This window comes from Zosterops lateralis (genome assembly GCF_965231275.1).
Source record: "Zosterops lateralis genome assembly, chromosome: 4".
Classification (NCBI taxonomy): Eukaryota; Metazoa; Chordata; class Aves; order Passeriformes; family Zosteropidae; genus Zosterops; species Zosterops lateralis.
Genome location: NC_139765.1, coordinates 20,662,606 through 20,684,865, shown reverse-complemented (window position 1 = coordinate 20,684,865; position 22,260 = coordinate 20,662,606). Strand labels below are relative to the sequence as shown.

Genomic DNA, 22,260 nt, shown 5'->3' with positions numbered 1-22,260 from the left:
TTTAGGCCATAGACACAGAAAGGCAGCTCCAAATGTAATTCTTCTCACACATCTCTGACACCTACTACAGGATGGGATGAAACACTCTGCAGCAAACTATTTCTCTCCTTCAGCTACAGAGAGAGCTTCAAAAAGAAGTGTATACAAGGTGTTTAACTTTCTGACAAAGCCAAAGGAGGAGAGTACGTTTCTGCCTCCAGAAGAATCTATAGGTTTGTACTGAATTAACATGACCTCTACATTTACGCTCTTTAGCTCATGGAATGATCCTTATAGATCCTACATTTAGGTTTTTTAGATCAAAAGAGAGCAGACAGGAAAATACTTTGAATTTCCTCCTGTGCAGACATCCTGTTGAGGGATGGATCATTTAATGAGGCATCACTTGCGTCAGGCATAAGCAAATCACCAAACCCCATCACAGTGTTCCAGGAAACAGCTGTTCGCCTCGGCACTGAAGGAACGCAGCGACTGATTTGAGCAGCGTATATGATGACTATCCACGTGTCGCAGGCGAAAGCGAGCTACAAACCTGCTTGCACACATCAAGAGACTCCTTTGCAATGTCACCTTAGCCAGAATTGCACATATAATCAACCATAATTGAACGACGATGTCCAGAAGGCAGATGGGCACGTACGGACTGATGGTACAGGAGGACACAAAACGCAACTTTCTAATGACAGCAGATACGAGGGTGTAATGAGAAAGCAGTGAGATAGCTGGGAATACTGTGTGGGAATACTGTGTGGGAATACTGTGTGGAAAACTGGATTAAACATCGCACCGTTCTGGAAGAAGCGGCACGGGAAGCCTCGGGCAGGGTTTCGCGCCAGGCGCTAGCGCGGCGCGGACGGGGAGCGGCCGAGCCCCGCGGCGCTGGCGCCGCTTCCTGGCTCCGGCACTCGCCGGCGGAAGCGGCCCCGGCCCCCTCCCTCCGCCATCCCCGCCCCCCTCCGCCTCCCCCGCCCGCGCCGCGCCCGCGCCGCCCGGGTCCCGCCCCTGAGGCGGTGGCGGCCGTGGCGGTTGTGGCCGGGCCGTGACTGGGGCCGGAGCCAGGGTCGGGGGCAGGCGGCGAACCGGGGCGCAGGGCCCTGATGCGGTTACGGGCGCTCCGCCGGCGGGCCCCATGCACCCCAGGTGAGCGCCGGGGGGCACCAGGCGAGGCGGGCCGGGACCACGGGGGACACCCGGCTGAAGGGGCAAGCAGGGGAAGGGGTCCCTCAAGCGTTCGGCGCCTCCCGCAGGCCCTGAGGCTCGGCCCCGAGGCTCGGGTGGTGGTTCCCTCCCTCGGGCATCGCCATCCTCAGCAGCCGGTAGGGGGAAATGCCCTGCCCCGCTGGGCAGCCGGAGCCCTCGGCCGCATCCCTGCAGAGCTGTCCCTGGCGGCAGGCAGGCGTTGGAGAGTGCGTGGTGCCAGAGGTGGGCAGAGCCGAGATGGAGATTCGCGACTCCGTCGGCGGCTCAGCCCTCCGGGTCTGCGAGGAGTTGCGAGTGGACTCGATGTTCCTTACGGGCCCCTTCCAAGCTGAGATCTTGTGCTCTTAACTTGCGTGAGTTTAGTGGATTCTGCCGTTTTTCCTGGATGAGTGGTACCTTTCCTTGCCGGAGTGGAGCCCATGCTCCAGCTCTCCATCAGTACTGCAGCACTTGGGCCTGCTGCTGACAAAGGCCATATGGGAGGCCTTGGTCAGCCTGGAGTGTGTTGCTTGGTGGCTGCTGTGGGGGCAGCTGGTCTGGCTGGCCCTGAGAGCTGCTGGTTAGACCTGGTGTGTGGGTAGGAGGGCTGGGGTGGATACAGTGTAGGCACGGCTTGCAAAGCTGTGACGAGTGTGAGTAGACTGTGTCTTCGTGGTGTCTGCATCCCTGTGGGCTGGTTTGGGCTGCATGTGCAGCTTGAGACCCCAAAGGATATATATGTGCTCCAAGTTGACACGGTCTTTTACCAAGACTGAGGGTTTGGGGTGTTGGGCGGTTCCTGCAGCTACTCGTGTGGTGTGTGCCCACTTGGGTGGTGCGGTTGATCACTGAAATAACATGGCATCCATGGTGCCAGTTTTTAATGTGATGGGGGCATGTAGAATCAGACTGAAGCAGTCTGTTAAAACTGTGCTTTGGCTGTTTTGCAGTGGTAACCCTTGTCACTATTGGCCTGGTTCACACTGATGGGGAGTTAGAGTTGTGTGTCCCTTACCAGTTTTAAGTGATCTTTCCTCCAGAGTCTGGATTTTGAATGTGGATGTGGTGTCCAGAAGTCACGAAATATAAATCAGGTGCTGTTGTCTGATTATTTCTGACATTCAGCTTGTAAATGGATCTGTGTTCACAGTAGTTTAATCACAATGTCTTTTACTACTAGGAGTAACACTTTGTTTTCTGGATAGTAGGAAGAAGCTATGGTCTGATTTGTCTTTCTGAACTGTTTTTTAATCCTGATTATTGCTATCTAATATGATCAATGTGCGATGACTGTGTGAGTGGCTGATGTGTTTTATGCGTATCTTTTTAAGGCAGTGTTTTGATATACCAATATCAGATTTTGAATTTGTTTGCTCAGCCTTACCTCACAACAGTACAGTCAGTAATCAGGAATGCTTATGCACATGTTTCTTTTTCCTGCTCCTGTCTCTGTTCCCTGTCTCCAGAATGAATGAAATGAATTTGAGTCCTGTAGGGATGGACCAGCTGACTTCTTCCTCTGTGAGCAATGCCCTGCCAGTCTCAGGTAGTCACTTGGGCTTGGCAGCGTCACCCACTCACAACGCCGTACCAGCACCAGGTAATGCGTGAGGATCCCATACAGAGTATTGCAGCTTCTGCTGTGTGTTCTGCTCTCACAGCAATGGTCATAACTGGGCAGGAGTGCTCACCCTGATAGCAAGTCATGCCGTACGTAATGAAATGATATAGAGCTGGGGAAGGGGAAACCATAAATTGTTGTTTATGTGGTCAAAGAAAAAGGCACCAGTGCTTATCAAGCTTATGCTTTAGTGGGAGTCTTGTTTTGTTTTAATGGAGTGATTTCCACTGTGGGTGAGTAGTATCAGAATCCTTTGAAATTAGAGGTGTAGCTGAAAATCTGTCTTCATTTTGTCTAGTTTCTCTCAGGTGAAAAATCACTTGTAAAGTAAAACTGTTTCCATAGATATTCTTTCCAGGGGGCTGCACAGACAGAAGTCCATTACAATTGTCAAATAAAAGCAAGCCCTACAAAACATACCAAAAAAGATCCAGCCATATTCAGGCATGCCTCTCAGTGCTGTGATAACTGATCCTTTCTTTGATGCCTGGCACCTTACTTGGACAGTGCCATGCTGTATTTCCTTAGGGCAAGAGCTCCTGGGGAATTAGTAATCTCTTTGTTAGTTCATGTGTTCCATTGAATTTAAATGGGAATTTTCTCTTGCAGGCTTGCCTGTTGCTATTCCAAACCTGGGCCCCTCCTTGAGTTCCTTGCCCTCTGCTCTGTCTCTGATGCTCCCAATGGGTATTGGGGATCGAGGAGTGATGTGTGGTATACCAGAGAGAAACTACACCCTACCTCCACCACCATACTCTCACCTGGAGAGCAGCTATTTCAGACACATTCTACCTGGTAAGTGCTCTGGTGCTGATGGATGGGAACAGAAAAAGAAACTGTTTTAAGAGCCTGTTTCTGTCCTGAAGCAGGCATGACTGACAGTTTGGCAGAGTTGTTGTTTCCCTGAGTTTGTCTGGAGATGGTTGTGTCATTTACACACCTTTATTTTCAGGTATCTGTTTCTATATTTTTGTATGAAAAGAATTGCAGGGCATTTTCTATTTAAACCTAATGTTTGATTGCTCCTCCTGCTTTGATTTTAGGATTAACAGAAAACAAAGTATGCCTGGTTTCTGTCTCCGATGGCTTGTAGCTTGGAAGTTGCTTCTGTTTTTCTTCTCCTGTAGTCTGAAGCAATATTTAATATGTGCATAATGGGAGGTCACAGTAGTTCAAAGCTCAAAGAGGGGAAGACATCAGCTGTGGTGTTGGGCTCTTTCCCACCTATTTAACCTGTGGCACATTTTTTCTTCATTTTTCTTCAAGGTTGACTTCCAAAGGGCTAACACTGACTTGTATCTCGATTCCTTTCTCACATATGCTTTGGAATATAAATGTAGAATTTTACATGTTAGTATATGAAAACACAGCAGCTGGAACTTTAAATGCAATCCTGTTTTTTATTTGGAAGCTAAGATTGAGAGGGTAGAAGGGGTAGTTAAACTTCTTCAAGGTGACTCACTGAGTGTTGTTGGTTCAGCCTGGGTTAGCAATAAATTGTAGCAGCCCAGGTCTCCTCCAGCTACCTGTTGACTGATGGCTGAACTTTCCATCTGCTTAGGAATAACCTTTCCTATTGCATTGCATACCTGCTTGTTTAGTTGCCAAAGAGCAGACAAGGAGAATGTGCACTAGGACAAAAGGTCTTTGCCATTCTTCTGAACTGGAATAATCTTCCTGTGATGTTTTATAGGGTTCTTCTGTCAGTCATCTTGCTACCATCAAGGATCCTCCATGTTTAAGCCACAAGGCAGCGTTGCATGCAGAAATATTTGATACAGCTGATTAAATTAAACTGTTCATTTCTTGGCTTGTTGTGCTGCAGAAAGAGTATCTGTGCTTGCATCCTTGTAGTAACAAATGTATTTGAATGGAAAACTCTTACAGAACAAGTGGCTTATTGGGTTGAAGGCTAAAAAGAAACCTGCTGAATCAGATCTTTCACAATCTGCAAAATCTGCCTCTGTCTCTGGTGGAAGTAATGTTTAGTTGAATGTGCTGCTGTATTTCTTCCAAGGATTTTTTGTTTGTTTTTAGTATATAAACACAGTTTAGTGCTTCCTCATATCCTAAGTTTCAAGGTTATTTGGTGTTGAGAAACTTCCCAGAACTACCAGAAAAGATGGTAGGGTTTCTGATTTAAATTCAACCAAACTATTCTTTTAAGAGAAACAACATGCTTTCATGTACGGAAAGAGAGCAAATGATTCATGAAATCTGTGAGAGAACTTGTCTTTGTCCTTCAGAATTGCAATTGATGACTTCTGAGATGGACAGTTATGTCACTTGGTCTTAGAGGAAGGAAGTAGTCATTGTTAAATCTTGAACACCTAATCAAAAATCATGTGTCCTGGAGAATTTCTGCTTCTAGCAAAGATGAACCAGGAATTACCAAATTATACATTCCACTAGCAGTCTTTCATCCTTTGTGGGCTGTTTCTTGGCAATGAAAAATTAAGCCCAAAATGTAAAGAACCTCTTTCTCACTTGGTCTTTGTACTGAGCAGCCTAGGTGGAATTCTGCTATTGACTTGGCTGTTCAGAGTTTGAGAAATAACTAGAGACTTGCTCTGTTGGGTGGAAACTCTGAATTAGTTAAGTGGTACTCTCACAGGTTGGCATATGTTTGTGAGCCATGTTTTAGAATTAGTGGATTTTAATTGGAAATAATGTAGAGAACATGTCTTCAGGGATCTGGGTCTCAGTGTACTATGCTTCAACTGATTTTTATTCAAGATTTGAAAACTGATGTAATCTCACTCCCTTCTTTTTCTCCCTTTCTTCCTATCAGGTATCTTATCTTACTTGGCTGACAGACCACCACCTCAGTACATCCATCCCAACACTATAAATGTTGACAGCAATCCAGCATTGTCAGTCTCCAACAATCCCTCAGCCCTGGATCCTTACCAGCCCAGTGCGACTGTGGGGCTTGAACCAGGCATTGTCTCCATGGACTCCCGCACAGTGAACACACATGGTCCTCAAAATCTGCATCCTAGTGATAGCCACGAGGTAGCACTGGATACTGCAATCACCATAGAGAGCGTTTCGAGGGTAACCAGCCCCATCTCTACAGATGGGATGACAGAGGAGCTTACAATGGATGATGTAGCTGGGGATCACACGCAGATCCCGAATGGCTCCCGGAGCCACGAACCCTTAGCCGTAGACACAGTGGGGAGTAACTTGACATCAGACGCTGTGGGACATAGCGGTGTCATTCCCATTCACGGTAGCACTTTGGAACTCCCTGTGGTCATGGAGCCCAACCACATTGCTGGACGGGTGGCAGGGATATCGGACAGCACACTAAATGATCCCATTCATACTGTGGCCATGAGCAACAACTCTGTGAGTGTGGCGCTTCCTACCTCACACAACCTCACTTCTCTGGACTCAGTAGCCTTGCATGAAGTGGGTCTCAGCCTGGAGCCTGTGGCAGTGTCTTCCATAAGTCAGGAAGTAGCCATGGGGCCAAGTCATGTTGATGTGTCTGCAGATAATCTTGCCTTTGTACCATCATCTCTGCAAATGGAAGACTCCAATTCCAACAAGGAGAACATGGCAACCTTGTTTACCATATGTGAGTGGACGTCTGCTTTTTTGGAGTAGGATTTGTGATGTAGCCATTGTCTGGTATGACAGGACTCTGGTTGCTAGTCTTACAGATTTATGGTGAAAAAAACAGGTATTTAACAAGTCCAAAATTTGCAACATCTGCAGTGCCGGATTAACTGTTCTGAAATAAAAGTAGTTGGAAGTAGTAGAAGATGTAGTAGGATGTTTCAGCATAATTCTCTTCATATCCATTTCCCATATTGACATGAGGTTGGAAGCTGAATCTTGAGGAAGCTCTTGATTTTGTGGATATGCTTGATATCCTTTCCAGTGAGATTTCTGTTTTTATAAAGTCACATCGCAAGTGATTCTTCTTACTCCATTAAAAATACACAACAACCACCACCATAAGCCATACTTCTCATCAAATGCGTGTAATTGTCAAGGATGACATTATGTGCTTTTGCAAAATTTATATTAAACCATGAACAATCATCATGAAAGTGTTCTGAACAGGAAAAAAAGAGCAGAGAGGGAAGGAACTTTATAATATTTCTAATTATTCTCATCAAAATACTTTAGTCTGGAAGTTAGTGGATCTCACAGGAAGAGAGGAGCACTGGGTATTGTATTGCCAGTCCTGTTACCGTTCAAGAAGTGTTTGAGAACTGAGAAGTTCTCATTTGCTGGGAGAGAAATTTGAACTTTCACCTGCAGTTGTCTGGCTTCCTGCCACTGAAACATAACCCAGCTTTTATATTAGTTTTTATTACCTGCGGTAGCATTGCTGAGTGCTGCTCTTCATCCAGTCTGGCCCTACAACTGCCAGAACCTAATGGCTTGCTTTGCTTTTGGAACATTTTAAGAAATTGAAAGATACAGTGCCTTGGTTAGCGAGGGGAGAGGTGCAGTTTAGTGTGAAGTGTTTAATCAGTCAGACGTTTGGATTAATTTATTAAGATTTAATTCTGTGGGATAAAATACAACTTCAAAAGAGTGGGCATAGAACTGTGATAAATTCACAACTCCCAGAAGGAAGACTTTTATAATCAATGCACTCAGAGGTTCCTACCAAGTATCTATTGCACATTGAACAAATAATGATCCAAATACTGCAATATCAAACATGACTGTGGTAAAATCACTTATCTTACTCTCTTAGAAGTGAGATTTAATGTGCCAGATTTTTGTTGTTATACTTAACGTAGTCCTAAGCTGTTTTCCAGATGATTCTCTCCTTTTGCGGGACATTAAAATGGCTGCTGCATGCCTTGTGCTGGCATGTGATTTGCAAAACAAATTCGTGACTTGGGGAGGTTTAAATTTTAACTTTTTGTTGATGTTTTTAAACTTCACCTGAATAAAGAGGAATTTGTGTCCGAACAGGTAACAGCAAGGACAAGGAGTTGCTTTAGAGCCCCTTGGTGGTTTTTCCTCACTGAGATGGCAGAAGTCAGGGCGTTTTTCAGAAAAGTTTTTACTGTTCCTAAGCAGGAAATAAAAAGTGTCCCTTTACTACAGTCCTGAATGTTTGCACAGCTTCTAAGAAGTGGGTTTTTTGGTCATCTTTGTTGACAGTTCTGGGTATTCAAATCAGAGAAGTAATCACTGATTTTCTTCTTTCAATGATTTGGTAAGGACAGTAATGGAGATTATATTTCACTTTCTGCAGAATGTGAGACTTTTTTTTCCAACGTCTTAAAAATGTATGGATGTTTGAACTTCTCTAAGTGGAAATGTCCCATGCCTAGAACTTCCTCTGTCTCTCCTCATAGCTGGTCCACAGAACCATAGTGGGTGTGTACCAGGCAATGCTTAAAAGCAGCTGTTCCATCAGTGGTTCTCATTACTCAGATCTGGCTGTTGTTGCTTTACTCCTGCATGTCACCTCTGCACATGAAATAATGCTTTCATAGGCTCTACCTGATAATTTTTGGAATACTTTCCTATCTGTTAATGTGTAGTTGCTCAAACTGTACTTTATATGAGGTCAGATTCTGGTACCCTGGTATATCAAGGAAGTATCTGGAACATGTCTTTAAGCATCTAAGGATGGAGTTGCTGTTCAGGCCTGCTGAAGGCTACTTCTGTGATAGCTCTTTTATACTGGAGCTGGATCATCAAGAGGCTAGAGAAGGTCTTTGTGGAGATCCTGATTAATTACTTGAACATCTTTCTTCTTCAGAAGAATAATTATTTATCAGGAGACTGGTTGCTGAGTAGGTGTTTGTTGCTCCATCCACAGAGAATTAAAATGACATCATTTTTCTAGATGAAATTGTAATGCTTTAGAGAGCATTTTTTTATTCTGTATTTTCCCTCAGATTTATTAGACTGACTGAAGAATTTCACTGGTTTCTTTTATAATAGTATTTCTGATGAATGACAGATTGGGAAAGCGATGCTACTGATTCTTCTTGGGCTTTTTTTTTTTTTTTTTTTTGTATTCAGGGGCATACTCACACTGCATGAGTTTACTGTAGTGAGACCTTCAAAAGCAGCAGTGAGGTCAGGCTTTTGCTGCTGTGGTTTACACATTGTCTGAATTTAAATGGAGGTAAGGGGATTTGTGGTTCATGTTCGAAAAATTATAGAATGGTGACCTGACTGCTCCATTTGCATGGATAACCTTGAGGCTCTACATGCAAAAAGTTTCTGGTTAATTCCAAAAATGTAGCCAGTTAGAAGGTGTTTGGTTTTGTCGGTCTTAGATTTTTCTATCAGTAGAGTTCATTTCATTTGCGATCAGAGTGAAATTCTGAAGCTCTTCCATCATCAGCATTGCCACCAGCACTGGGGAGGCTGTCATCCATTTTGCAATAGCTTTGATGAAGAGTGGGCTCTGTCCAATTGCTAGATGCCCCTGTAGGGATAGTCTGGAGTCTTGGTCATAAGTTTACCATCAGGAAGGTAGGCAGAGATCCGCACATTTGATTGCAATTGGATAGAAACTTACATGTCAGTGCCCACCTGACTGTCACAATATGATCCATATTCTTGTGAGTAAAAGCTGGTAAGTGGACAAGTTGAATGTGATAGAAGCAGCCTTTGGCAGTAGCTGAGCTGAAACACATTGGTAGGGAGCTGATTGCATTGTAGGAGTCGTTATATGTTTTTAATGCCTGCTGTCCCCTCCTGTCTCTGCAGGGTGCACGCTGTGTGACAAGGCGTATCCATCAGACTGCCCAGACCATGGGCCCGTCACCTTTGTCCCTGATAGCCCAATCGAGAGCCGAGCCAGACTGTCCCTCCCGAAGCAGCTGCTGCTCCGGCAGTCTATCATGGGGGCTGAAGCGGGTAAGGATCACATTGCTGTGCACTTCCCTGCAGCACCTGAAAGTACACTCACTGCCTGAAATCCAAAACTGTAGGGAGATTATTGTGGGAAAGAAACACTGCAAGCGAGAGATGCTTCCCTCTTCTGTAATCACCCTGACTTATATTATCCAAGAGCTCCTTATGGTCTGGTTGCTGCTTAGACTTCAGCTATACTGTAGGGCTGCTGACACAGAGTGTGGCACTTTTTAAGGTCAGGCAAGGTATGTGCTAAACAGCTCAGGCACAGCTTTGATAAGAAAATAATTCAGCAATTGCAGTCTGGAGGAAGATGATAATTAGAAGTAATAGAGAATTCTGTCTGCTTGTTCATCACCTTGGTTTGCTACCTTCTGGGTGCTCTCACTGGAGTATTGATCACAAGTGCCTCTGTTTTTTCCCCCCCTTCATTTACATTTGGCATGTAGACTGTGACCTTGTCACTGGATGTGGACCTTGTTACTATATTTCACGTCACTGTCACCTGGAAATCGTGGAGTGCAGTGCAGTACCCTAAGGATCTGAAGGCTAGAGAAGAATGTCATTATTGGCTTGTTTAGTGATGCTGCTTGTTCAGAGTAGATTACATCTGTTCTTTTCAAGCTGCACTAGTTTCCAGTTTATTCCTAAGAGCTATTCAGTGTATTCATGTAGACCTATATATATATATATATGTTTAATAATAAATAATATACATGCAGGAATCCCTCTGCCCATGACAGAAATACAGCTGCCTCTGGGGAGAAATGCAGAAGCTGCTTAACAATGCCCAGCAACAATTCTGGAAATTCCTGGGGATTAGGTAGGCAAAATGTAGTTACTGAAACTAGTATTTTCTGCTTCTGCAGAAAGTGCCATGAGAACTTTAATTAGTACAAGTAGCTAGGATGTTAGTTTTATAGCTTACTGAAAAGTAAATTACTTGCTTTTGGCCAAATAAATATTTGTAATTACACCAAAGCGGCTCCCATTAGTGTCATGTGGTGGTGGTGGTGGTTCTTGTCTCTGCCATAGGTGTGTTTCACATGTGAAGTAGAAGCTTTGATCATCTTATGCATAGATAGTACCTCTGCAGCATTATCTCATAAGCCTCCCACTTCTTTATTATGCATGATTAATTGTTTAAATAATTGATTTCTTCAGATTTTTGTCTTCTCATGACAGGTGTGTGGACACGAGAAACCATTCCTGTGAGGACTTGTTTTGGACCTTTGATCGGGCAGCAGAGCCATTCTTTGGAGGTGGCCGACTGGACAGACAAAGCGGCCAGTCACATCTGGAAGGTCAGTGGTGTTGGAGCTCACAGAGCCTGCCAGCATGCCTTTATCTGATGAAAGCTGCCACATGATAGCAACTTTAATGTTATCATCCTTCCCAAAAGTCAAAAGTAATGCAGTTTGATTGTTTAATTCTTAGCACAGTAGACCTGTATACCTTGCAGTATGCTGGTAGTCAGTCCTTAAAAAGCTTCTTTAATGCCTTCTGTTTTAAAGGGCTATATGTGGTTTCAGTATTTGTGTGGAGTTGCAGCAGAGATTGTATATGAATTACTAGGCAGGAGTTGTTTGTTTTGTATCTCTGTTCATTGAAAGTTCCTCCAGGTGATGAATTATTTGTTTTAGGAAAGCCAATTTAAAACTTTCTTTTCCCCATCATTTCATCTTCAGAAAGTAAATCTGACCTATATAAATAAAACATGTACTGTTTGCCCAGATTTTGGTATTCACAAGACTTAGTTTGTAAGAAAAGCAGCCAAATGCATTTCTGCTGGGAGGTAAAGGTGATAAAGATGCTGATAAACAGGTTTTCTGGCCTCATGGGTAGCAGAGGTCAAGGTGTGAAGAGGAAAGTAAGGAGTGAAAACAGGCTGTGGTGTTGGCAGTGCCAATGGAGACTTCCTGGATTGTTCTAGGTAAACACATCCTCTCCTGAAGGAGGCTGGCTTTCACTGCATTTATTGCTGTGCTTTGTCCTAAGGTTGCATTTGTTTTTCGTGGTAGATCTATCACAATGGTGTCCTGGAGTTCTGCATCATCACAGCTGATGAAAATGAATGTAACTGGATGATGTTCGTACGCAAAGCCAGGTGAGAGCCACTTGTACTGTGTTAAGTAGCTTTGAGTCTGAGCTGTGGGCACATAGGAAGCTGTACTGGAGAATGAAGGTTGACCTTCATTCAACTGAAGTTGACTGACATTGATTGTCCTTTTGATTTTAATACTTTATTAACAAAGTGTCCCTGAGTTCTTTTGGCCAAGTTCCAAACCCCTACAGCTTGTGAGACCTGTTCTTTTCAGTCTCTCTGGAGTCTGTGATGAAAACTATCCAGGCTGGTCTAAGTGTTACTCCATCCATGGTCCACTGAGAAGGCTGAAGCTTTCTTATTTGTCTGTGACACAAAGTAAGTGTCTCCTGCAGTTAATTTCATTGTTCTCATATGCAGGAGTCAAGAAGTGTAATGCTTAATCTCCTACTGCAGTGGGACAACTTTTGCTGGTTTCAGATACTGGGAACAAACGTAGGCGAGATAACTGCTTCAAAAGATAAATTACCACATCTTGAGGAAATGGTCCTCAAGAGGACTTTTTAAAGATAATTTTGCTTTAAGACATTAATGATATTTTTTCTGTCACGCATTCTCTATTTCTTAAGGGATATATCTATGTAAATGAATCTGTGTATATGAAGAATCTATATGTATGAAAAATACTTAGATTTTTGTAATGTCTTAGAAGATCGTAAACTCACTTCTCTCAGCCCACGTGAATCTCTATTAATTTTCTCAGAAGTGGTGTGAGAAATGTGTCATTTGGTGGAGGAGATGGGTTGTGAGGGTCTAGTTTTTCTTTCCTTTAATAAAGAAGGGCAGAAGTGATAGACATGACAGTTTTTAGTGCTGACAAGCACTGAGGTTCTTATTATCTTTTAATAGGAATCTTTCCCTTCCCCTTCTCCTTTCCTTTCCTTTCCTTTTTTCTTTTCAATTTTTCTCTTACATTTCTTTTCTTCTTTTTTCTTACTCTCCCCTCCCCTCCCGTCTTTTTCACCTCTCCCTCCCCCTCCAGTCATTACTTCTGAAGGGCTTTTAACTGTTGTTATTGCTGTAGGAACCGGGAAGAGCAGAACCTGGTAGCTTATCCTCATGATGGAAAAATTTACTTCTGCACCTCTCAAGACATCCCCCCTGAACACGAACTTCTCTTCTATTACAGTCGGGACTATGCACGACAACTTGGTAAGTAAGAGGTAATTTTTGTTGGCTTTGCAGGGAGTACCCAGCTTGAATTCCTTTTCAGTGCCATCTCTGGGCTTTGTGACTTGGGAGTGCATTATCTTCCTTCTCAGTTCTCATTGGTGCGTGTCATAGTCTTTTACATTTCATGACTACAGAGTACCATCATTTAAAAGAAACATTTCCCTACTTAATTCCACTGATTAGGAGTAAAATATCACAGTTCTGAAGAAAAATCATTTTAATTCTGTTCATCCTGGGCTAAGGGAGTTTTTGGGGCTGTCCTCTCCCAGCTTGGATTATGATAATTCAGATTTGGTGGAGCTGTGCTCAGAACTGTTCCAAAGTTTGGCCTCTCCAAACATTTCAAATTACCTACCTGAAACAGCTGGAAAGCAACACCGGAGCTGAAAAGAACAAAGGTGAAAATCTCTGCACCTGGCTTTGATACCACAGACTAAATGTTAATGTGGTCCTTGTTCAAGCTCTGTTAGGCCTTACTGTGCCTCATTACAAGTGATGCTTTTGTGCCCAAAGGTGTCCCTGAGCATCCAGACGTGCACATCTGCCACTGCGGGAAGGAATGCGCTTCCTATGCGGACTTCAAGGCCCATTTGAGCAGCCATATTAACAGCCACCTCCCCAGTCAGGGGCACAGCAGCAACCACGGGTTAGGCCACGGCAAGGAACGGAAGTGGAAGTGCTCCATGTGCCCCCAGGCTTTTATCTCCCCTTCCAAGCTGCACGTGCACTTCATGGGGCACATGGGCATGAAGCCGCACAAGTGCGATTTCTGTAGCAAAGCTTTCAGCGATCCAAGCAACTTACGGACACACCTCAAGATCCATACAGGTGAGAGCTGAGGGCTTTATACAGATGCCTGTGTGATGACAGGGGAGAAGGCAAAGGTCAAGTTACAGGCCAGAAGTGGACAGTGTGGGTATTTTTGCCTTTTTTTTTTTTTTCAGTATTCCTTATGGGGAAATCACATTACAAAGCTGGAAAAGGAATAAAACTGGGAGTTCAGTGCTCTCAAGCATAAGAAGTTGTATGCCCAGTAGTCAGGAGTTTTAATGGACTGATCAAATACTAATGTGGTATACACAACCACAGAATACCCAGTGGGGTGGGATTCAAGTGGTATTCAAACTTAGTCTGAACTCAGTAGCATGCTGGGGTTTTGAAGTATTTCTGCCAAAGAATAACAGAAGTACTGATAAGTTGAAAAATGGGATAAAACATAGAAGTTACCAAGGGGCAAGTGAGGTTTATACCTGTGTGTTTGTTAGATAAGAGAACTTGATTTTGCAGACAAAGGCAATACATTGCATCAGATGTGGTTGGGTTCCAGTAAGGCATTAGATACAATTCCTGTGGGAAATCAGGATAGGGATGTACTAATGTACAGTAACTAGATGGTTACCATGGTTATTGTTTCAAAGGAAGCTACCATTGTTTTTACTGAAGAATTCATCTTGGATAAGACTAGTCTTTTTAAGTGTTTGCCTGAATCTCTTGGTAGTAGAATGTACAGAGCTGCTGGCGGTGTTTTGATGTACAGAATAGGGAGGCACAGTTGGTGTGGACAAGCAGCATAAACCCTGCCTCACAAGAAAGGCTGCCTGACCACAAGCACTGGAGAAACAAGAAGCAGCAGTGTTTAGAAGGATGAATTGCAGAAAGGTGCATCACACCAATAGTTTGAAACAGTATCGTGATATTGGGTTTTTTTCTTGTGGGCATGGAGTACAGGATGAAAAGCTTTGGGAATTATGAAGTCAGCTGCCTGTTTTTTTGCATAGCTAAATACAGACTGGAACTAAGTAGGCCTTTAGGCTGAGTCTGAAGGAACTGAAGGAGAAAACAAGTCCTGTTTCACAAAGCATGTCTTTCTTCATGGTAAAAATAAATTTTTCAGCAATGGTCAGGCTTGTTTGCTTACTGTGTTTCTCGGGACACTGAGTGCCAATCTGTGGATGTCCCTGTGTACTCCTAGGTCAGAAGAATTATCGCTGTACACTCTGTGACAAATCATTCACACAGAAGGCTCACCTGGAGTCGCACATGGTCATCCACACTGGAGAGAAGAACCTCAAGTGTGATTACTGTGAGAGGCTCTTCATGCGGAGGCAGGACCTCAAGCAGCACATCCTCATTCACACACAGTAAGTGACCTCACAGGAGCTGTTGGACTGGCCAGTGCAAGAAATAATGAAGATGAACAGCCTGTGACAGACTCTCCAGTTTGCAAATAGTTTGGCCTAGGGAGCATAGGTAGGTTCATATTCTGAAATGACAGAGAAGTCACTCTAGACAAAGTCCTTGTTTTACTGGCTGCAGTTGTGGAGTTCTAGTGTTTGTAATATCTCAATGACACAGTAAATTCCAAGCATGTTCCTTGTGTTGTGAAATGGCAGTCCGGAGTGTTTGTCATTTTGAAGATAAAGGGGGTTGTTTGATTTACATTTCATTCTTTGCTAAGAACTGTTTCCACGTCCCAGTGTGACCACAGAAGATAAACTTCACTGTGCTATTGTTATGAGTACCTTGTTAGTGAACTCCACCTGTTTGCTGTAGCAGTGTGGTGCAGCCATTCCCAGCCCTTTTCTCCCTGCAGGTCTTGCTCAAGTGCTTGCTCTCTTGCTCCTACTGTTGAGCAGATTCCTACCCACAGTGCTCTGCCAGGCCAGGTCTTTTGCTCTGAGAATCTCTCCATCCTGTACATTTACTCCCAATCCAAGGTTCTCCTTAAAAGCTGCTTGCCCAAAGCTAGTCCTTTGCTTATTTCATTTTCAGCATCTGGTTTTTGTACTTACTTGGAATCCATTGCTGCTTCTGTCATGCTGCCTAAGAGCTAGTATAGTGCAGCCAGGCATGAGAAAGAGGCAGACAGAAACAGAGACTCACTTTCCTACTCATTCCTATGGCCTGAGCCAGGAGCAATACTGCTGGGAGATATTTTGCAGTGTCATTACAGAATTTGTTGCAGTCTGGTAAGCTCCTCTGCTTAGCATTTACAGACTGAGGGTTGTTAACATGCAGCAGCCTTGTTTCCTTACCTGTTCTTCTCTGCCTCCTCCCCACCCCCTTTTATTCAGGGTGAGAAGGAAACTAATCTTTTCATCAGTGGCAATATCTCTTTTCTTGCTAGAACATACACCTTCATCAGCATTTTAATACTAACTGCCTTGTGGCAGGATTAAACTCATTTTTTTGTGTCTTGCAGAGAACGGCAGATCAAATGCCCCAAGTGTGACAAGCTGTTTCTGAGGACAAATCACCTGAAGAAGCATCTCAATTCACATGAAGGAAAGAGGGACTATGTCTGTGAAAAATGCTCCAAGGCTTATCTAACCAAATATCACCTCACTCGACACTTAAAAATATGTAAAGGCCCCACATCCAGTCTGTCAGCCCCAGAGGAGGAAGAGGATTCAGAGGAGGAATTAATAGACTCTGTGAGGACTGAAGACTGTAGGATTAACAGTGGAGTCTATTCAACAGGTGATGTTCTCTCTGGACACAAATGAAGAAGAGAAGGAAACTTTCTTGGATATTATAAGTAGGGAAGGAAAAAACCCTCTTCCTTGTTTCCCCAGTCACCAGTGTATGTCAGGTGAGAAGTTTTCCTTCTGTTTTTGTCTCCACACTACCACCACTTAATATAATCTGTAGCCAGAACACTGAACAAGACTGGATCATGTACGTACAATAGTTGCTAAGAAGGAAATGTGAGGAAATTTCACACACGCTGTGCATACTTCTCCAGATCACTCAGTTTAATCCATCCAGTGCCAGGCCATGGGACACACCTCACATAGCCCTTTGAGCAAAGAGCCACGAACCAGAAATGTAGCTGAGGGATTGCAATGACCTGTACGCCAACTGTCCTTAACTGCCCAAGCTGTGACATGAAGAGAAACAATGAAAAAATGGTGGTGGCCATTGATATATTTTAAAACATTTTAACTGAAGGATGTGGTTTGGCACATAGCAAAGACTTCTCAATGCTCAGGTTTCCTTCTTAAAACAAAAACCTTTTGGTTAAAAAAAAAAATCCAGTGAAATCAGCACTTCCAAACAAAGTAATAACCCCACAGAAGAACAAACACTGGTTTTTGGAGAACAGTTATCCCTTCTTCTCCCTCAAGTTCACAGCCCATGGAAGCAGATGAAGAGATAAAGACTGTATGGACTCAGTAAGGAAGGGGCTTGTTTACAGTATGTTACTCCTTGTGCTGTAAACCTTTTACCACCTAGAATGATGGGAGGGTTTGCTGCTAATATTATTTATGGAATGAAGATTATTACAGTTGGTTGTTTTCTTTTGAAATAATTAAAAATGTGGCTCTTCTCTAATGTTCTTTTTTAATATTTACATATGCTGAAAAATAATGTTCCTATTTCTGATGAGACAACTAACACTACTTTTTAATCATCTGCCTCTCCCAAGTTTTCCTGGGACATGGTATGTGTAAGAGCACCTCCATGAACTGGGGCAGCTAAAGAACTCTAGATTTGCTGTGTCACTCCTCTGTCTGTGGTGCAAAAGAAGATTCAGCTGTGCTCTCTTCCCTGACAAGGTAATGGGAGGTTCCCTTGGGAAAGAGGCTCTGCTGCTGGCCCTGAATGGCCCAAGCTTAGCTGTACCTCTCCCTGTACACGGTAGTTCCTAGAGCTCCCAGGGTTCTTAAAACCTGAAAATGCTTGCCTTGACCAAAAAGCTCCAAAGACAGTTGCTGGGATCTTGGTAAGTCCCAGGAAAGATGTATTGCTTCCAATAATGCAATTTCTTCCAAAAACAAAAAGCAATTTTGAGAGCTACAATGCCAATTATATTACTAGGCATAGAGGTAAGAGAAATTACCCTCAAAGGTCTTAATACAAAGCATTTATTTAAAATTAAAGCTTTGAAAAACTTGGAGGTGTTCAGTGGAGAGCAGTTGAACACAGGTGGTTCTGGTACTTGCACCTTCCTAAGCTTTACAAAAGCAGTTATTTATTTGTTGTCCACATATCATTCACTACTGCTTGGCACAGACAGGATGGAGGCAAGAATCCCAACATATCCAGAGTATTCTTGGTTCCTGCAAAGCTATGCTGAACACCTCCAGCAGACTAGAAACAGCTGAAGTAGCTTTAGAAGCATCCAATTACCTCAAGGGATAGGAAGGAGAGTTACAGACCTGCCTTTTTTCCAGCTGCAGTTTGTAGGTACACACTTTACTGCACCAGAATGAACTATAGTGAGTTAGGGTGGAAAGAGCTTGGGAAGAGCTTGCCAGCTGTAAGCATGATCCTACAGCTGCTTTTGTATCAGTGGATTTTATACCCAGGTCGTTTTTGCAACAGGAACACTCTACAGACACCTTCAGTGTGTGCAAAGGGCAGGTACTCAATGAAGGGTGAGACCATCAATTAAGTTCCTGAGGTAAAGCACCTGTGTGTTACATTATAAATGCAAGGAAATTCTTTTGAGTCACATCCCTTGATTAGGTTCCTGATTCTGCAAACAAGGGGCTTATGTTGGTTGTTAAACTGATACCTAAAACTCCTCCGTGTCTTCAGGTGTCAGACAGAAATGCCTGGGCAGAGTTATGAACACAGAGAGCTTTTCACCAGTAACAGCTACCAGCTGGGATCCAAACCCTCGCTTTGTGTCCTAACAGCCTCTCATCCTCCTTGAGTAGCAGGCTCCTTATTTCAGTTCAAATTCTGTTGAAATACATCTGGAGTGTCAAGAAAACCCCAATATTATGTGCAACATCACTAAACTTCAGGTGCTAGGGAACCTGGAAAAAGAAACCCCCAGTTTTTGTGGCATAGAGCTGGGTTATTTCTAGTTCAATATTGGTGATAATAGGATTCTGCTTGGAGACTCCAGCTTATTGCCTGAGAATACTCCTAAAATTTAAAAAGTTACATCGAAGATCTAAAATTTGTAAACCTAGCCTCAAATTAAGGATAAATTATCTATTTACACTTGTAATTTAATTAATATTTTGTTTATTTATTACATAACTGTTGTGTGAAATATTTTTCCTTATACCCTTTGAAGGTAGAAGATAAAACTATCTTTGCAGTATTCAACAAACTTCTAGTGACTGTTCCACTTTATGTATCAGCTTTATGTATGGTAGCCCTTGTTTCAGGGATCAGTATCTCAGGCTAAAGCAAGTGATTCAATCTTTCAGAGCTGGTAATAGAGGCAGAAGCTTAGAGATAACCACACCACCACCTTTGTCTAAGATGAAGAAGCCTGCAGATTGCAAGACACCCAGCATCATGTCCATGAACTCTCACCAAACAGGGGCATTATTAGAATACACATTAGTTGTAGTCCCATTAATTATTTTGACTTTTTGATCTTTGGTCCATCATGATTCCATTGCTGTCTCCAAATCATTGCTGCTACTGCTGGCCATGGAGCTGGAAGCCGCAGGGTTGGCACTAGCCAGGATGAGCCTTTCTCTGTTTCCAAAAACTTCATTCACTGCAACACAAACAGGGAATTGCTTATATGTTACTCTCCCAGAGGAAAGAGGCGTACAGCAGGGACAGCCTGGTGAGCACCATGGAATGGAAATCCTAACCTGATGTGGTTTCAAAGCTCTTACCCCAAGTACAGAGTTGAAGCTAAAGGTCAGAACAATTGCCTGCACATGATACTTCAATTACAAGTCCTGTTATTTTTCCTCCAGAGCATCTAGACATTTCCTCTGCATAATTCCTGTACCTAAGTACTGTAAAATTGATGAGGTTTGAAGAGCACATCATTAAGATTAAATAATTTATTTCTAGTTTTAGTCTCTGGTTCCCAAAAGGCTCTTAAAAGCCTTCTTCAAAAAAGTCATGCTGTTTGTTACAACTGATCAAAACCAGTCCTCACTTTTCTTCCTATAAGTACTCAAAAATGTGATACCAAATCACATCAAGAACATGAGGAAAAAACATAGGTATGATAAGGTATTATGCTTCAGCTGCAAGAAAATAAATCATGTCAAGCAGTTCTCCAATTTAGAAAAAAAGACATATTTTTTGAAGCTGAAAATGTGACCACATGTGCAAGTCTTGAAATATTTTAAAATACTAACCGATGGTTTTCTGTCACTGAATACAATAGACCCTGCAAGCAAGGGGAGAACCACAACATTCAAAGAATTGAGAACACTACCTGCAGAGATCTTGCTTATATCCCAAACACGTAGCCCTTCCCGCTCTCCTCCAAAGGCAAAGACAAATGGGAAGTCAGGGCAGCAAGCTGCACAAAACAGAACTCCCTGGCAGGGTGGGAGAAAAAGAAGACAATTTTTATTTGAATCTTAAATTGTCATCTGAAAATACTTTCACCAAGCAAGTTTTTAAAAATGTAATTAAGTTTGTGAAACTTCTTTTGTAAAGTCAAGAGCTGTTAATTAGAAACAGTTAATCACATCTTTGTCTTGAATGTAGCAGATGCAAGCTGGAGTACCCATAGTTCTACTCAGAACATTGTATCTGGAATGTGGGTCTGAGGCTTTGAAGCAGTTTGCCAATTCCATGGGGAATTCTGCACTGTGATGAGAATGATTTACCCAGAATATATTATTTATTTTTTTCCCTATGAGACCTTAGGTAAAACAAGATTCAAACTAGACAGAAAAAGAATAATCAGACATAGTTTATACGTAGACTTTGTAGAATCAAGAAAAAAATATTACTATACCATTTTCATATCCCTGGAATGGACTAAACTTGGTCTGTCTCCCAGGATATCCCAAATTTTCACATATTTGTCAGCAGATGATGTTACAAGGCACCCTTTGATCTGACTGCTTAGTTGTAGCCCTGGAAGATGAGGAGTGCAGCAGTGTGATAGCAACAGGCAATCCCCATTTCACAGAGATGAAGATATATTTTGAAGTGAAGACATGAGAACCCCAATATTGTCCTCACACTAAACTCCATTTCAGAACAAAGAAACAAAGCATTAATGAAAGCTCCATGCTGCCACCGGTCACTGTAATGAGAACCAAGGGAACCATGCAGGCCTATTCTGCCTCCCAATCCCCTCAGCAGAGACTGGTTCCACATACCAGCTATCATGATTAGCATGCATAACTTATTTGTTAAACAAGGGCTCACCACCACCTCAGTGCTATGGATTAAAGGCATCTTCCAGATGTGCCTTGTCCACTTGGGACAAACAGGACATAAAAGAACATACAGGCAATTTACCTGACACCTCTGCATTGTGAGCTTTCAGGGTAAACAGGGGCTTATCAGTGCGAGCATCCAGACAGTACACAAAGCCATCATCTGTGCTTGCCTAAGGAAAACACAGCATTTAAAAAACAAACAGCCACCATCACTCATCTGGAAAAAAAAAACTCCAGTGAAGTAACACCCACTCTCTGGTAAACCCCTCTGATCTGAGGCAGACACTGCTTCTCCCTAGGACATGTTACACTCTTCCCAGGCCTACACTCCCAAAGTCAGGCTCCACCCAGCTGGTGCCCGGGCTATTCTATGAACCTCAATTATGTTGCACAGATGATATGAAATCTTAATCCCAGGCAAATTTCTTAAAGTGTATTTTGAAGACAGTTGCCCCACTAAGTCTGGCCCTCAGGTCAGGCAATGAAATGCAGAGCCTTCAGCCTCTTGACTGTGAGTTCAAAGCTTTCAGAGCCATCAGTGGCTGCACAGTAGTCCTGTGCAAAACTAAGTGTGATTACACCAGGAGATGTCCACATCATAAACCCAACAGAGCTGAGCAGCCACTTCTCTTGGCTGTATACACAAAACAACAGAGAACTAGAAAGCCATTGAGATAATAGGGAAGATTTGTTTTTAAATTCTGTTGCAAAGTTTTGTTATAAAAAACTCAACCAAAATATTTTTCCCTTATAGTCTAGGTACTTTCTCCCAGGTAGTAAGCAATAGAACAACAGGAAATGGCCTGAAGTTGCACCAGGGGTGGTTTAGACTGGACATCAGCAAAGACGTCTTTACTGAAAGGGTTGTCAAGCACTGGCACAGGCTGTCCAGGGAAATGGAGGAATCCTCACCCCTGGAGGTATTTAAAAGCCATGTCGATGAGGCACTTATGGACACCTAGTGGTGGACTTAGTGCTGGGTTAACCTTTAAACTCGATCTCACAGGACTTCCAATCTGAAGGAGTGGATCACTCCATACCAGGACGACAGTGCCCTCTAGCGCTGACTTGAAACACTGATATAATATTCAGGATCTTAGTCCTAATTAGCTACTTCTCAGCTGCAATTGCTTCATTGCATGAAACAGAACAGCAACCGTGGAAGGAAGGAAAATATATCCCAGCCACCAAACACTGCAACAACATGACCAAGA

At 43.1% G+C, this 22,260-nt stretch overlaps 2 protein-coding genes across 7 annotated transcripts in view; one reads left to right on the top strand and one right to left on the bottom strand.

The window, feature by feature from the left end:
* Positions 1-1,043: 1,043 nt before the first annotated feature.
* On the top strand, positions 1,044-16,438 carry PRDM4 (PR/SET domain 4; the record flags this gene model as incomplete). Of its 5 annotated transcripts, none has more annotated exons than XM_083859568.1 (12): positions 1,046-1,140; positions 2,130-2,273; positions 2,646-2,779; positions 3,410-3,595; positions 5,592-6,386; positions 9,509-9,658; positions 10,841-10,959; positions 11,677-11,762; positions 12,784-12,911; positions 13,446-13,760; positions 14,905-15,073; positions 16,135-16,438. In XM_083859568.1, exons 3-12 carry the CDS (start codon positions 2,647-2,649, stop codon positions 16,436-16,438), a joined length of 2,385 nt encoding a protein of 794 aa, XP_083715694.1. In that variant the 5' UTR covers positions 1,046-1,140; positions 2,130-2,273; position 2,646. The 5 variants fall into 5 exon arrangements, with proteins under 5 accessions (XP_083715692.1, XP_083715694.1, XP_083715693.1 ...); XM_083859567.1 differs by lacking the exon at positions 1,046-1,140 and adding an exon at positions 1,432-1,553; XM_083859566.1 differs by lacking the exon at positions 2,130-2,273 and having other exon boundaries at positions 1,044-1,140.
* PWP1 (PWP1 homolog, endonuclein) overlaps positions 16,370-22,260 on the bottom strand; it is a 19,613-nt gene continuing 13,722 nt past the window's right edge. For both annotated transcript variants that reach the window (XM_083859570.1, XM_083859571.1), the window contains 4 exons: positions 21,126-21,216; positions 20,614-20,735; positions 20,083-20,188; positions 16,370-19,401 (listed from right to left, as the gene is read on the bottom strand). In XM_083859570.1, the coding sequence (XP_083715696.1) occupies positions 19,286-19,401; positions 20,083-20,188; positions 20,614-20,735; positions 21,126-21,216 (435 nt within the window). In that variant the 3' untranslated portion in view covers positions 16,370-19,285. The remainder of the gene's footprint in view (positions 19,402-20,082; positions 20,189-20,613; positions 20,736-21,125; positions 21,217-22,260) is intronic.